The sequence below is a fragment of the Lissotriton helveticus genome, chromosome 10 (assembly GCF_964261635.1).
Source record: "Lissotriton helveticus chromosome 10, aLisHel1.1, whole genome shotgun sequence".
NCBI classification, from domain to species: Eukaryota; Metazoa; Chordata; class Amphibia; order Caudata; family Salamandridae; genus Lissotriton; species Lissotriton helveticus.
The window spans coordinates 396,954,581-396,970,948 of NC_136071.1; the positions used below are offsets into that span (position 1 = coordinate 396,954,581).

Consider the following 16,368-nt stretch of genomic DNA (forward strand, 5'->3'; position numbering starts at 1 on the left):
GCTTTGTTATTGGGTAACCGCTTAATGGTGTCTGTAACCTCCTCCACCGTTATAGGGCGTTCTAAATATTTCCTATGTCCGTCGGCTAGCCATGCCATTTCTATATCTTCCATATATTTTAATAGTTCTGCCTGTGGGGGTGAAGGGCGTGCCCTATATAGTGTGCCGTATGTGTTCATAAATTCCCTCAGAATCCCCTTCGTGTCCGTGACCGTCTCCCCGGTGTCAGTACTGATGGACGCTACATTCTGTGGCGTTTTACCTGCGCAGATCTTCGCGGCCAGTTCTCTACCGGGTCTACCTCCTTCCCCATATCGTCTAGCCGTGGTTCGCTTGGACACATAGTTAAGTTCGTCAGTTGCAAATTGATCGTGTTCCGTTAACAGCGTCTGAATGTCCCTCAATACTGTAGTGTCTCCCGTCTGGGTATATGTGTGTTCCAGTGTCTGGATGGCCTTTTCACGCGCGTGGAGTTGCTGCCGTATATCCCTGAGGATGCCTGAGGTCGTACTGATACAGATACCCCGAATTGTAGCCTTAAAGGCCTCCCACAGCAAACCTGGGTCCTCTGTTGATGGGCTGTTAATTTCAAAGTAATCCACAATCGCCCTCTGTATTGTGTCAACGTACATGGGGTCCCGCAATGCGGCTGCGTTGAAGCGCCAAGTGAAGGGTGGTGGATCGTAATATGGGATGGCTATTTCTAACAGTACCGGATTGTGATCAGAAAGTGTACGTGGTAAGTGTTTGATATCTACAACCCATGACAGTACTTCTTGTGTGCCCAGCCAGTAGTCTAGCCTAGACCAACTATTGTTTGCTGCATGTATGTGTGTCGCCATTTGCAGCCCTGGGTTACGTGACCTCCACATATCAACCATATGTAGGTCCTCCATTGCGTCCTGCAGCATTGTTTTGGCATTCCCATGCTGTTCCAACGTATGCGCTGCTCTATCTAGCGTGTCCTGCAGTGTAACATTGAAATCTCCTCCCCATATCACGTGAGTCGTCTGCATATCAGTGATGAGGTGCCATACTGTACTGAAAAACCCCGGTCATCCACATTAGGACCATATGTGTTCACTAATAGTAGCTTTTGTCGCCTGACCGTGCCAGCTATCGCCACGCTTCTCCCATCTGCATCTCTGTGTACCTTTGTTATCTCAAAGCCAGTCCCCTTTTTAATCAGTATGCCCACCCCTCTGGAGTAGGACGAGTAATTGGAGTTGGTCACAGATTCAGCCCATTTAGCACCCAGCGTAGATGTGCCATCCCGACCCAAGTGTGTTTCCTGTAAAAAAACAATGTTAATTTGCAATCTGTCAAAGTAAGCAAACAATCTCCTGATTTTTTTCGGGTTACCTAGACCTCGCACATTCCATGTGAGAAATTTGAGGGTACTATTACTGGCCATGAGCATGCTCGTGGAGAGATATTACGCACTGCTGGCATGTAGCCCGCATCGAATAGTATGTGTGCGTCGTGTGACATCTTACTGCTTCCGAAAGTGACAGTGGTTTATTCCGTACATTAACAACATCCACATGTCCATGTATGATCAAGGAGTTCGCCATGCTTCTCAGATACAGAGGCTGCATTCGGGTGTATCTCAAACTTCCCGCCCACCCCCCTCCCACTTTAGCTCCCAAACTTCGCCAAAGCCATCCCCAAACAAACTGTAACTTTGGTGTCGAACATGTTTTGGGGTACACCCGCATGGGGGTGTCGCCAGGTTCACACATCGCCATCCACATAGTGGATGTGGACAGTCGCACGTATAGTATTCGTTATTATACATGTGTGTAATAACCCTTAATCCCCTCAAGTTAATCAGCATATATGAAACAGTGCAGTAACTGCCCATTAGAGTTCCCGCATATACACGCGGCGGTGCAGCTGACGTGTGGAGCTACGGCACTGACCCTTTCTCTTTTGCCGGTGAGTAGTAGGACGACAGTTCCAGCCAGGGTGCCTGTCACCAGTCTGCGGCCACCCTCTCCCCTCCGCTAGTCTACCCAGCTCCCTTCTTTGCTCACAGTACTGCCGATACTCGCTTGCCAAACGTCTTCCTTACGGCATCACAATTCCATGGTCTGTACTCACAGTTAGCCCGTAAGTGCCTCGCCAATCTATCATTAGTGTCAAGCGACGTCTCCATTGCACAAAGGTGCGTCCGCCGTCAGGTGCAGTTGCTGCTAGCTGCCTCTTGCTCGTGAGCATCGTAGTTCAGATCAGCCTGCGCACAAACAAACTCGGTCATTCCACATCGCTCGTTGGTTCATTCCTTTCTTGCTGCTTTCGTCGTTTTCCTTGCTGTTTAACATATTCATGTGCCGCCTGCACCGTCTGAAGTATGACCGGTTTCCCGCCAGTGATGATTTTGAGTTTCGCCGGATATAACATGGCATACTCCAGGCCAAGTTCCCTCAGCTTCTTTTTTACCGGAGCGAATTCCTTCCGAGCAAGTTGCACCGCCACGGTGTGATCTGGATAAAATTCCAGCGTGTTCCCTTGATGCGTAATTTTACCCAGTTCTCTGGCCAGCCTCAAGATCGTGTCTCTATCCCTGTAATTAAGCATGCGGGCGATGATCATGCGAGGGGCAGCGCCAGACTTCGGGACCGGAGCCAGTGACCGATGAGCTCTCTCCACCAGAAACACTGGGGATAGTTTTTCAGAGCCGAAGATCTCTCTCACCAGTCCTTCTATATAGGTCTCCATCTTCCCTGTGTTTGTGGATTCCGGCAAACCCGAAATCCGGACGTTGTTGCGCCTGGACCTGGCTTCCTGGTCCTCCACTTTGGCTCGCAGGCTTTCTACTGTCTTTTCCAGGCCACTGCAGGCTTTGGACGTGGTTCTTTGGTCGTCTTCCACCTGCGAAATGCGCTGTTCGGCTTCCAGAATGCGCCCGTCATGTTGTTCAATTTTCGCCGCCATGTTGTCCACTCTCTGTACCACGTTATCCAGTTTCCCGTTCATCTCCTGCAGGCTCTGCTGGATCGCCCGTAGCACCGATTCCATGCCCGATCCTTCCGATGGTTCTTGGCCCCCTTCCGCTTCGAGGTCTGGTGCAGTGTTTTTTCCCTGTTTTCGCGTTTCGAACTGGAGCTTTGTTTGTTGCCGGTCCAGCTTCCCCATGTCGTGGAGTTGTTTTGGCGTAGTTTGTCCGCTTGAGTTAGGGCTGCTAGCGCTCGTCGCACTTGTCGTGGGGTAGGCGCGATGTGTGGTTGCTGCAGCCCCCCACCTCGCCTTGCGCGCAGTCATCAGCCGGTCAATGCAGGCGTGGGTATGAATCCGTCCGCCGCTAAGTGGCGCCTTGTAAATGTCGCGGGTAATGCAGGTTATGGATCTCTTGGGGTGTCGCTGCAGCAGTGCTCTGTTGTCAATTTGGCGTTGAGTAGGCGCGATATTTGGTCGCTGCAGCCCCCCACCTCGTCGTGCGCGCAGTCAGCAGCCGGTCAACACAGGTGTGGGTATGAATCCGTCCGCAGCCAAGTAGCGCCTCGTGAATGCAGCGAGTAATGCAGGTTATGGATCTCTTGGGGTGCCGCCGCAGCAGTGCTCTGTTGTGAATTTGGCGTTGATTTGGCGCGATGTGCGGTCGCTGCCGCCCCCCACCGCGCCGTGCGCGCAGACATCAGCCGGCCATTACAGGTGTGGGTAGGAAGCCTTCCGCAGCTTAGGAGCGCCTTGTAAATACAGCAGATAATGTAGGCTATGGATCCCTTGGGGAGCCGTGTCAGCAGTGCTCTTTTTGTTAGCGTAATCACTCTCCTGAAATTAATGGCGTCGGTTCAAGGCAATTTACAGAGCCCATAGGATTGTGACACGCTCGTGGACAGTTTGCCAGACCTTCGCGCCTTATTGTTTGTGCTATGCGCGGGTCGCCTCTCCTACCTCGCTGCCGTCTCAGCCTTCGGTGTGTGGTTGGTTGGAAAGACGCGCAGCACCGCCAGCAGCGAGGGCAGGGAGCCCCGCTCAGTCACCAATCTTCAGTGCTCCACCAGCCCGCCAGACAACTACGGGGGTCTGCACCATATCCGGCGCTCGGCTCAGTTGATCTCCGCTACCGGACCTATGCGTTCCACTGGCGCCGCCATTTTCGCTCTCGTGAAACGCACAGCAATTCGCCGCTAATTACTGCTCTGCGCTGTGTTGTCCCACCTCATTGTCTTACTTGGTGGCACTTAGCTGCAACTGTAGTTGTGCCGAGTCAGCACCCGGCCCCGCGCCGCCTGGTCGCCCCTCCAGCGCTGAGTTGCCGATCTCCATGAGCGGCCATTTTGATGCGCCGCCTCGCGATCTCCGTCTCCCAGGCTGGAACAACCTTATTTAACCTCGTCGGCGTCTTCTGCATGCAGGACAATATCGGCCGTGATTTCCGATGACCAATGCACAGCTAGTTACTGCATTTGGTGTGGATCTAAGGGGTCAAAGGCCGCTAAGCGCGCGACCGTCCGGCGGAGCTGACACACTAGCCAGCCATTCCGCAGTGCGCCCTCTAGCGCCCCCCAGGGAAATGGACTTTACAGTGGAGCACCGCCCAGGGACTGACCATGGTAATGCAGATGGTCTCTCCAGGTACTTCCACTTAGAACATGAAAACACAACTGGTCAAGGTTAGTCTAATGTCCCTGCGTTTGGGGGGGGGGGTTGTATAGGAGAGTAGGGTCTGCTATCCTATGGTCACCCCAAATTTTTGCTTTTTGCTTCACTGGTTTATGACTTAATATGGCTGTGGGCCTGCTAATCAGACCCACAGCCTGCTGTTCTCTCTCTAAATTAATGCCAATGCACATTAGGTGCATTACGAAATTGGAACTGGTTCACCTTATTGGCCCCTGTAACAGTGTACCCCAGGTACCCAGGGCATAGGTGCTTCCAAGGCCTACCAGGGGCTGCAGCACGTATTGTGCCACCCCTGGCCTGGCCTCCATATTTGACACAACTGGCCGATCACTCAGCTGGGGTAAGTTGGTGTAACCACCCCTTACTTAGGTGTAGTATGCCTATGCCTATACCTAACCTAAAATGGACACATATGTTCCTATCAGCCACTCCTATAGAAGGCCTCATCAGTCCTGGAGGCAGAGTGCGTGGAAATATGTGAGATGGTGCTCAGGCATGAGCTGAGCCTGTCTGCAGCTTTCGGAACCAAGTCCTTTAGCTGTTTCATGATACTGCCATACCATATACTCTTAAGTGCATTATGAACCTCGCGGTTAAATGCTATCTTTGGTTTGGCTTAATCAAAACATGTCGAGTAAGGTGTCATACGAATTGGAATACTACCCCCTCGCCAGTTCTGGCGACGGGGGTAGCATTCCACCCTTCTAGAGGGATACGACATGTACCTAACCTGAACCCCGGTTAAAGTTAAACGTGAGCCTTAGCATCACAAAATGGATGCTGCCACCACAGACACAAGTCTGACCTCCTGCTGCTGGGAGTCCTTCCAGCGAGGGCGGCTTGGACAAAGGGTTTCCTACCTTGGGAGGTGCTAGCACCACCCCAGACAGGATTTTGTGTATTGGGTAGGACAGGGCTGAATAGAATCAGACATGCCTGGGGCACACAAGGTGTCCCTGTGCATTTGCCAGTTCAAACCGGTGCTGGGGCTCCCCAGCCCCAGTCTTGGCGCGAAGCTGCACAAAGGAAAGGGGGTGTAACCGCCCCCCATCCCGATCCCACCCAGAGGAGAGACCTAGGAGGTGATCCGGCCCCTAGAATTGGAATAAGAGTAGGAGCTGTGTCCCAGGACTTCAGATCATCCTGAACTCGACTTGAAACTAAGATGAAAACTGGACTTCGACATTCTGCTGCACAGAAGACTGAAGAGAATCTCCCTTGTGGCCAAGGAGTGACCACCCTGTGAATACAGGCACCAACCAACAACTCGACGTCTGCTTTGCCGCCGCCTCCCGCCGGAGCCCGAGCCCAGAGCCTGACAAGACCCAGACTCCCAGACATCTCAGAGCCCGATCCACAGTCCCTGAAAAGAAGAGACCCGTGGAGGCACCGAGAGACGTGGGACCAGACCTCTTGAAAGACCCCCGAGAAGCTGACTGCGCAGCACCCGAGGCACCCTCGACGCTGTGCTTTGGGGTTTGAGAAGCCCCGACACCGAGCAGCATTTGCACCGAAGATCAGCCCCCCAGAATCTCCACGATCTGCGTGGGGCCCTTTTGCACTTTGCCACTCGACGCGCCATCCAGGCCACTTGCAACGTGGCTAGCGGCCATTTTGGCCACGAAAACGACGAACTACACCACTGGTCTGGTTGCTCCAGACTGGCCCTTGCTCCCCTGAAAAGGAGCACCCGCTCTGACCTTGCTGGTCCGAGTGAGAAGCTTGCATCGATTCCTGCGTGGCTTGCTTTAGCCAAGGCCTGTTTGCTCCAATCAAGTTGCCGACACCGCCATCAGCGAGAGCCTTCGTGGGACAGCTCGTGATCGACTCCTGGACGTCCTTGACCTCTTCGTGTCCACGTGGCTGCAGAGACAATCTTCACTTCTTCACCTGTTTGCACCGGACATTGCCTGGTTCCATCCTGGTTCCACGGTGGTCACTGGCTAGTGACTTTGAACATTGTCCCCTCTGCTTTCAGGTCTTCACCTCTTCAGATCCACCCTTGGATCCACCGGAACTCTCCTCGACGACCCGCCTGTAGCATCTTGAGCTCCAAGCACCATCGACCTGCGTGACGAAACCCGACACTACTTCGCACCTGTGCACCCGCTTCCTGTGGGTGAGGTAACTCAGCAACGCCGGTGTTCCCACACTGGTATACACCTCTAGTGCCTGTGTCTAAAGTGCGGTCCTTGTAGGTCCATCGGAAGGTTCCTAAAACACTAACTTTGTAACTTTTACGCACCATTGACATTGCATTGGTGCATGCGTGCGCTTTAAGCGCTGCACCCGAGTCCCGCGGGCCTTTCCCGACTTCATCACTGTTAGTCCCGAACAGCTCCAGCTATTCCCCAGGCCCTAGGCCTCTTTCCTTTCCCCATAGTGGTTCTTATACCACTATTTTAGTATATGGTTTAGGTGGCCCCTAGGGCTCATCCAAAAGTGCAACTTTTGTATATTTAAACTGTGTTTTGTTTTAACGCTTATGCTTTTGTGCTCATAAAGAGTATAGGGGATATTTGTAGTAAATAAATCTATATATATTTTCAATATATATCTGTGTGGTGTCCTTTCATTTGGTATTCAAGGGGATTGTGTATGGTAAAACAGCTTGCTTCACATGCCTTTACAGAGTTTAGCCTAAGACTGCTTAGTCCATGCTACCCCTAGGATAGCTTGTCTACAAGGTTGACTTACAACCAATCATCATAAGGGTTGCTTGGCATGGTACAAGGTGATCACTAGAACTAGTGAGCAGCATATACCAGGTCAACTTCTCACAGCTGTGAGTAAAAAAGGGAAGAAACTGACCACTCTGTTGGTGCGTTCCAGGATCCCGCACCTGCATGGAAATGTTCCACTGTTTATAAATATCATAGAGAAAAACATGGTGAATATCTTTTGTTTCAGGTTTTTCTGCTTTCACCCAAGGAATCTGTGCAGACCAGTGACTATTCGAATGGTCACAGTAGTGGCAGGGTGTGAATTACAGTCTCCATGCAGCTTAAAGATGTGGCACTGCGGGTAATATGGGCGAAAGCTGCATGTGACAGAAGTACTTTGAGATCATTACCCATCCTTCTTCCACATGTCTATAGCTGATCTCTCAGTGCCTTCACAAAGAAACAAAATTAAATTCCTGTCGGCACTCCTAAAGATTTTGACTAGAAATACCCAGTCACACAACTGCAACCAGGTTGCTGAAATTATTTTCTGCTGGTCTCGCTAGACCAGCAACATTTGCTAAATTTCCTAAAGTGTGTGTGGAGAACACAAACACTTGTTTTCCTACAAAAAAAGTCTTTTGAATGAACAGACTGTTTCGTACTGTACAGAAACACATGAAGCAAGCTAATTAGTACCATCACCATGGATATTCTCTGGTTCATTTTGTCTCTGTAGTTGGTCACTGATCCATTATCACTATGAAACTCCTAACAAGGGGCTCTTTTAGGGCACTGTCCATCAGTATCATGCTCAGGACTGTCTGGGCTGCGACACATAACACACTCTATAGCACTCCGCAAAATTGTAGAGCGTCTTATTTGGACTTGGGCCCTTTATCTTCCTGCACCATCTTGGCAGAAATATATAACCCTATCCTCCGCTTATTTACCCTAGACTAAAGATAGTGCTGCACTCAGTCTTCAGGTTCATAACTGGCAATCAACCAAGTCTCTTACTTGATATTCACCAGACTGCATGCAGCAATCATCTTCAACAGAAGTATAGGCATTGAAATGTGTGTTCTTCAGTTGAAATGATTTGACATACACAGGTATGCATTAATATGGCAACCAGTACATTCATGATGGTTTCATCTTTTGTCTCCTTAGTGGCCGCCAAAAGGTAAGTCCCACTTTAGAGTCAGTCCCACAATGGACCGTATTCTATGTCTGTGTGTGGGAAGACAAGACACACCTAGTGTATGCTAGCTCTCCAGGTAGGAAGAGAAATCAAGCTGATGTGGTGTTTGATAGAGAACCCTGTCTTGTTTACTCAATGCATATTAAAAGAAGACACAAGACCTGTTGTGTTTCTGCATATGAAGTGTGTAAGCGTGCACCAGGACTCATTTGATCAAGCTGCTGTATGTGAAGTGGCTTAATGTTTTGTGTGTCTGCTCATACGGTGTACAATCGCACTGAACCTCAAGTGTACTCCGCTTGAGGACTATTTGTGAAGACACTTATGGCATGTGCAAAGTCACTATAAATTGTGCATGTATGATCACACCATGACATGTGCATTTACGAATCCTTCTGGAACACCAGGGCATGAAACATGTCGACCTCTCACTAACGCTCGTCCACCGGGAACATTAGATCCCAACAGGAAATCCGCGTTCTCTTTTCTACTTAGGCAGGCACTACCATGAACATTAAAGCTTTGCACAGGACTGTGCCTTACCTATTTTAAATCACCACCTCAGTGTACACACAATTTCCCTGCCCCCACACCCGCACGCACCCTACGGCTTCTTAAAAAGATCTCCGATAAAGAGTCCCGGAAACAGTGAGCCTGTCGAGCATTGCAGCGCGGCCCGAAAACGAGCAAGGCCCAATGATGAAGCATGACACCTCTCGAGGTGTGTGAGGGCAACATGACAAAGGATTTGTCTTTCCCATCCCCTCCCCTACCTTAGGAACTGCACTCCTCCTATTTTTGTGTTTAGGGATCTAACAAGTGAACTCACAAGGTCTCAAACATCCATGTAGGTGCTGGTGAGAGCATGCATAGTCTTGTGTGTGTGACTGTGCATGTGGTGCATAAAAACACATCAAGCTATATTTATACGTGCACAAAGTTAATGAAAGCTTACAAGATCCATGGACATAGCTAGCGACTATCCACAACTAATATCATTACCTGTGATTAGGGAACAGGATACGAGGCTGAGGTGTTTGAGAGTGTGGAAGGCCCGCAGCTGTCGCACAAGCTCATTGGTTGCATAGGGGTAGCAATTCAAAACTATCTTCTGGATCTGACAGCCAAAAAAGAGCTCCAGGCTCTTGGGGCGGAGAAGCTTCTCCTTGATCATATAAGCAATAAGATGCTCAGCCAACTCAGGTGTCAAAGAAGCAAGACTGCTGCAGTACTGCATGCTGGGAGCTGCAAAGAGAATTGAAAGGCAATGACATTGAGAGCAGACGTAGGTTGTATTAATGAACAAAGAAGCGGTCTTTAAACAATTTAATGATACAGAGAGCAACGAAAGGCAGACATGTCTAGACAAGGACTTTCCTCCATTAAGTGATACAACAAGATAGACAGGAGAGAAAAGTCTGGGGTGAATCTAATCATGTGCAACAATAGTAAGATGTCCAAGGAGAGTCTTTATTCTATGAAATTACACTAGATGAAGTTTGTGCTTGGGGGTCTGTTTTCACACAGTGCTATTCTGGAATAAAAGGCAGGACCATGTCTTAAGATGATCTTCGTTCCATGCAATGAGCGAAGAAAGGAGTCAAACCTCACCTGTGATGATGTGCATCACATAAAGCTCTTTGTGAAAAGAAACAAATGGTCAGGGGATAATCTTTATTCCAGTAACAGGAGAAGAGCTAAATTGAACACAGGGTGATCTTTATTCTATGAAGTCAATGTGTATGGGATAAGATATAGCTATTCATGGGTTGGCCTTTACTTCATGTAGTAACATACCAAGACAGAAGAAAAAGACATGCCGGAGGAAGGTTGTTATAGGTTGTTATTCCTTGCACAAACAGAGCTCAGAAGACAGAAATGCCTGGACTCTTTATTCCATACCATGATACAATAAGATTGGTCTTGGACCTTAGTATAGAGCCTACCAGTCATGAGCGTCACTGCTGCTCGTATTGCCAGATGGAAGAGCGAAGGCACTTGGGAAAGTCGGTAGATTGCTTTGGCAGGCAGCTGATGATGAACCTGCTCCTTATGGTGCGTGTGATGTAGGCGCTCTGCTGCAGCTTGAGCCATGACTCTTGGCAGGTCCTCAGGTGGAGATGGATTCCTAACACCAGCCCGACCGGCCCCATCTTCCTCAGTCCTACAAGTATCAAAATAATAACATTGACCGCTTTAGCAATGTCTGCCCAAGCCCAATCTTCTACTAATCCTGTAAGCAACCACAAACACAAACACATGCAAATAAACATAAATCAAAACCTTTGATCAAAAGGACCCCCATGGAAGGGGAGTATTTGAATAATCATCATGCACTACAAAGAACTATCTACCCAAACTTCTATTTGTTATGCTGTATACCCATGAAAGGATCCTTTCCTTCACATTCCCGTCCTATTTGTTCAGCGAAGGCTTTACTGGGACACAAGCTGCTAAATCCGCTGATTCACTATCTCAAACGGGGCAATGAGTGTTGAGGCTATATCAGTGTTCGCCCCTACCCCCCCCCCCCGACCTCAGTTAATGCCATACACTAATGGGGTCTCAGAGCAGCCACTGACCCTAGGAGACATTGCAGAGCTGGAGGATGGTACTGCCAGCGTCTCAGTCATGTCAGGCCATACTAGGACTGCTCTTGAGATTTCACTGTTCTTTTGATATTTTCACTTGTGTGCTAAAGCAGCTTTGTATTTGTATTTGTATGTTGGATTTATATTGCGCCAATCACCTACAGGTCTCTAGGCGCGTGGAAATCGATGGAATTTATACCGATGGAATTTGTACCATAACTACATATAACACAAAAGATTAATACAACAACCTATACTACAACCGAAGCCTTCCCAAACAACCATGTCTTTAAAGACTTTCTGAACCTTAGGAGGTTTACCTCTCTACGCAGTGCCTCTGGCAGCTTATTCCATAACTGGGGGACCAGCACAGAAAAGGCTCTCCCTCCCTTAGTCACCAATCTGTACCGCGGACAGATCAGCAGCTGAGAGGCTGAAGATCTAAGTGTTCTTTTTGGATTGTAGATGTCCAAACGGTCTTTAATATAAGCCGGTGCATGGCCGTAAATTACTTTATGAGCCGTGCATAGACTCTTGAACTCTACCCTCTCCTTTATGGGGAGCCAGTGTAAGCTCTGCAACAAAGGAGAAGCTTTAGTCCTTCTTGGGAGTCCAAAAATCAATCGCGCCGCGTCGTTCATCACGACCTGCAGTCTGTTAGTCAGAGTTTTTGGGAGGCCTAAGTAAAGGGCATTCCCATAATCTAATCTAGAGATAATGGTTGCCGCTACGATGGTGCGCAGCATATCCTGAGAAAGAACTGGGGCTAGCTTCCGTAGCTGCCTGATGATGTTCGTGCAGCTCCCAACAACAGAAGAAATTTGGCTGCCCATTGACAAATCGCAGTCCAACTTGATCCCCAAACTCTTTACAGCTGCACTCGGCTTGGGAGTTGGGCCTAACTCCGATGGCCAGTAAAGATCGCTCCAAGGTGAGGTGGCCGATGGAATTACCAATACCTCAGTCTTATCTGGATTGATCTTTAACAGATTTCCCGTCATCCATCCAACCGTATACCTCAGGATATTCTGTACTTGGGACTGCGCGGCCTCAGTGTTATCGATACTCAGAACAAGCGGAGTATCATCAGCATAGTTAAAAACTCTGCAACCCATGCTGGACAGAGACCCATCAGAGGCTGAAGATATAAATTAAACAGCAGTGGGGACAGCGCGGAGCCCTGGGGCACCCCACACCCAAGAGTCCCCACATCTGATGTCAAGTCCCCCAGTTGTATCCTCTGTGTCCTTCCCAAAAGAAAGGATTTCAGCCACTTAAAGGCCACACCTTTCACCCCGAAGTTGTCAAGCCTTTCCAAGAGCATGGCATGGCTGACAGTATCGAACGCCGCTGACAGATCTAAAATAATCAGGGCGCTCGATTTCTTAATGTCAGCCATGCCTCTTAGTTCATCCAGCACCGAAAGCATCACAAATTCGGTGCTGTGATGTGCTCGAAATCCTGCTTGTCGCTCGTGGAGTAGATCATGAGACTCCACGTGAAGGGATAGGATCTTCAGGACATGCTGTTCTAGAATCTTGGAAAGAAAAGGCAACTGCGAGATTGGTCTGTAGTTTTTTAAGACCACAGGATCAGCACCGGGTTTCTTCAATAGGGGCCTAACACGCGCTTCCTTGAATTCAGCAGGCAGGTACCCTGTTTTTAAAGATCTATTAAGGAGGGAGATAATACGCTCCTCCAGTATGGGACGTGCCTCACGGAAAACACTAGGAGGGCACGGGTCAGCTGGGGAACCAGATTTAGTTCTACCCATCAGTTGCTCCAGACTCAGCACATCCATCTCTGGAAACTCCATAATAGTGTGGTCCGTGGAGTTATAAGAATCAAGGTGTAGGACAAGTCCATTCACCGTGGTACTTTTTATTTCTGAGATGATGTTCTCCACTTTTTCTAGGAAATATCCCTGAAAGGTATTACAATCTATGCTGGTTTCTGAGTTTTCCGGTTTCTTGCTCAGCTCAGCTCAGCTCAGCTGCGGAAACTGCTACACAAAGCCTTACCAGTTCTGATTATTTTTGCCACCACATCATCTACGATCAGATCCATGTACTGTATGTAAGTTAAAAAATCCTTTGTTGTGCGTTATTCCGTGCTGATCATCCTCCAATGCATGATGGCCTTAAAAGTGCGGTGTTGCAATAGGGACCTGCAAATATAGTACTTTTTGGAGGGCGAGCCACTAGTAAAAGGGAATCTCTGCACAGTCCTTGCTGCCACTGGATGACAGTCCAGCATGATTCCCTACTGGTCGTTGTACGGTACTGTGGCTCAGCACCTCGCTGTCGGTGTGCACTCAAGACGTTCCTTCACTGCTAGAATGCCATGCAAAGCTGTAGACCTTCTTCCCCCGCCCCCCACTACACATCAACCTGAGCTGTCGGCTCTGCTCCCTCACTGCCTGTCAAGCCAGAGCAGTGGACCCCAATGCTCACACTTCTCATCTGCTGAACATTAGGCAAAGTTGTACGCGATGCTATGCAGTCGCCAATTACCAAGATTTGGGGACCGTCCTCCAGCCTTGACCTGCTTGTCATTCTGAGCGCTTTAAAGTCAAACTTCAGAGCCTGCAGCCAGAAGATATGTTTGATGCTGCTTAAATGCCTACTGCCATGACCTGGGACTTTGATTGCAGCTGCTGATCAGCCTTAATGATAGAAAAACCGACCCCATTTCTTGATCATTTGCACTGGTGACTATTATCCAAAACTTCTCAGCCTTGTCTGTCAACCTGGGATAGAACATACTCCCTCACCTGAGACGGTTTCCTTCTGGTGGCCAGAGGTGCTCCTGTGCTCTCGCATTTCTGCTGCCGGGTGGGAGAAGTCCTCGGCCAAACCCTGACATTTCAAATACATATAAAACACAAAGTTAAAGAAAGGAAGATTAACTTGGAGATGAGTGAAGAACAGTGAAGGACTGGGAGCTGAGAGCCAGTTTGCTAGTCGTAGTAGAGGATTAATAAAATCAAAAGATGGCATTGCTCGTCTAGAAGAGGTAAAAGAGCACCAGCCGAAGGTGTATAGAAGAGCGTCTGCAAGACAATGGGTGAATGACTGAATGGCAGGCAAAAGAATGATGGAGTGGAAAAGAGTAAGGAGAAATGACAGCAAAAGTAGTGGGGAAAGACAGCCCCGAAGAGAGTGAGGAGCAGTAGTAAAGGAACAGGTGGTAGATATTTGGAAGCAATTGGGAGTACAGAAAGCATACAACATAAGAAAGGGTAGAATGGAAAGAGAGCAGGAGTCAAAATGAAGAGCTTGCAAGTCTGAATGCTTCAGGAGGTCATTAGAGAGCCAGTGGCAAAGAAAAAATACAAGAATACAGATGATATATTTACACTTGTGCGTATCCATACAAGTTCACCGAGTTAGCACAGGAATGTAGCTGTGACTGTACCTTATTAACTGTTTCACTGTCTCCAACCTGCTAAATTACCCCCGCACAGGAAGCAGCCTAACCAAAACCTGCACTTAGTAGTACGTTTAGTAGTACTATAGTAAAACTCACGTATTACAAAAAGTAATTTAGAAACCTAAGTGAGGAGGGTCCCTCCCACGAAGAGGTACGTTTTAGAAGGAAATGTGCGACAAATATGGAGAATTGTCTGGAAAATAAGACACACTTGCCACTAAATGGGATAGGATTATCAAGGAATAAGGAGGGACTCAGAGGGCGGCACTTAAAAAGCTCCAGTAGCTGATTACAGGTGGGCTGGTTGGGTGCCTCAAACTACGATCGACCTATGTTATATGTCAGCACAGCTGCGGTGGGCGGCAAGTTGGTTTGGTGATTTGATCGATACCTAAAAGTGCTGTCCTGGACTCCTCACTTCCAGAAGTGCAGTTTGAAACTGTAACAGTCTTCAGAACTATCAGACTAACATACACTTTCAGGCACTGCTTGAAACGTAGTTTCCTGCGTGCAGAAGCCAACGTGACTTAAACACTTGCTTTTGCTGCGGTGCTACTGTGGATGTAAGGGTGAACACAGCAATGGGTTCTACGAGTAGTGTGTTACGCACACGGGTGACCTGTTTAATAATGCAGATGTGCTTATCTTGGAATAATTATTAACAATTATAACCTATCCCACTGGCCAATTTATAGTCTACAGTATTGTGGCAGTGACTATGTAGCAATAATGATGTGGGTCAAGTGCACCACAGTTACATTTTGTGCTGTACAAGCTTCTCACTATTTAGCCGAGGGGCGACAAAAGCTGTTTCATCGTGTACCGAGTGATAATGACATGGGTAAAACTAAAAACCGAGTGATATGTGTCAAAAAGTCTTAAGTGAGGAATTGACTGATGCAGAATAGGTGCGAGCACTGTCAATTTCTACTAGGGCTTTCAGGAATCTGAGGCTCAAGTACAACACAATATATCGCACCATTCTTATATATTGTCCCAAACATATTTCTATAATGCACCAAACATTCTTCTATATTGCACCAAACATACTTCTATATTGCACCAAACATACCTCTATATTGCACCAAACATACCTCTATATTGCACCAAACATACTTCTATATTGCACCAAACATTCTTCTATATTGCACCAAACATACTTGTATATTGCACCAAACATACTTATATATTGCACCAAACATACTAACATATTGCACTAAACATACTTATATATTGCACTAAACATACTTATATATTGTATCAAACATACTTCTATATTGCAGCAAACATTCTTCTATATTGCACCAAACATACTTACATATTGCACCAAACATACCAATAAATTGCACCAAACATACTAACATATTGCACTAAACATACTTATATATTGCACTAAACATACTTATATATTGTATCAAACATACTTCTATATTGCAGCAAACATTCTTCTATATTGCACCAAACATACTTATATATTGCACCAAACATACTAATATATTGCACCAAACATACTAATATATTGCACTAAACATACTTATATATTGCACTAAACATACTTATATATTGTATCAAACATACTTCTATATTGTATCAAACATACTTCTATATTGCATAAAACAAACATATACTGCACCAAACATACTTATACATTGCACCACATATACTTATACATTGCACCACACATACTTATACATTGCACCACACATACTTATACATTGCACCACACATACTTATATATTGCACGAAACATACTTACACATTGCACCACACATACTTATATATTGCACCAAACATACTTATATATTGCATAAAACAAACATATATTGCATCAAACATACTTGTATATTGC

At 47.5% G+C, this 16,368-nt stretch overlaps 1 protein-coding gene across 3 annotated transcripts in view; it reads right to left on the minus strand.

The window, feature by feature from the left end:
• LOC144784230 (uncharacterized) overlaps positions 1-16,368 on the minus strand; it is a 1,557,451-nt gene that overhangs the window by 858,246 nt on the left and 682,837 nt on the right. For all 3 annotated transcript variants that reach the window (XM_078662879.1, XM_078662880.1, XM_078662881.1), the window contains 3 exons: positions 13,861-13,945; positions 10,443-10,660; positions 9,499-9,741 (listed from right to left, as the gene is read on the minus strand). In XM_078662879.1, coding sequence (XP_078519005.1) covers positions 9,499-9,741; positions 10,443-10,660; positions 13,861-13,945 — 546 coding nt within the window. The remainder of the gene's footprint in view (positions 1-9,498; positions 9,742-10,442; positions 10,661-13,860; positions 13,946-16,368) is intronic.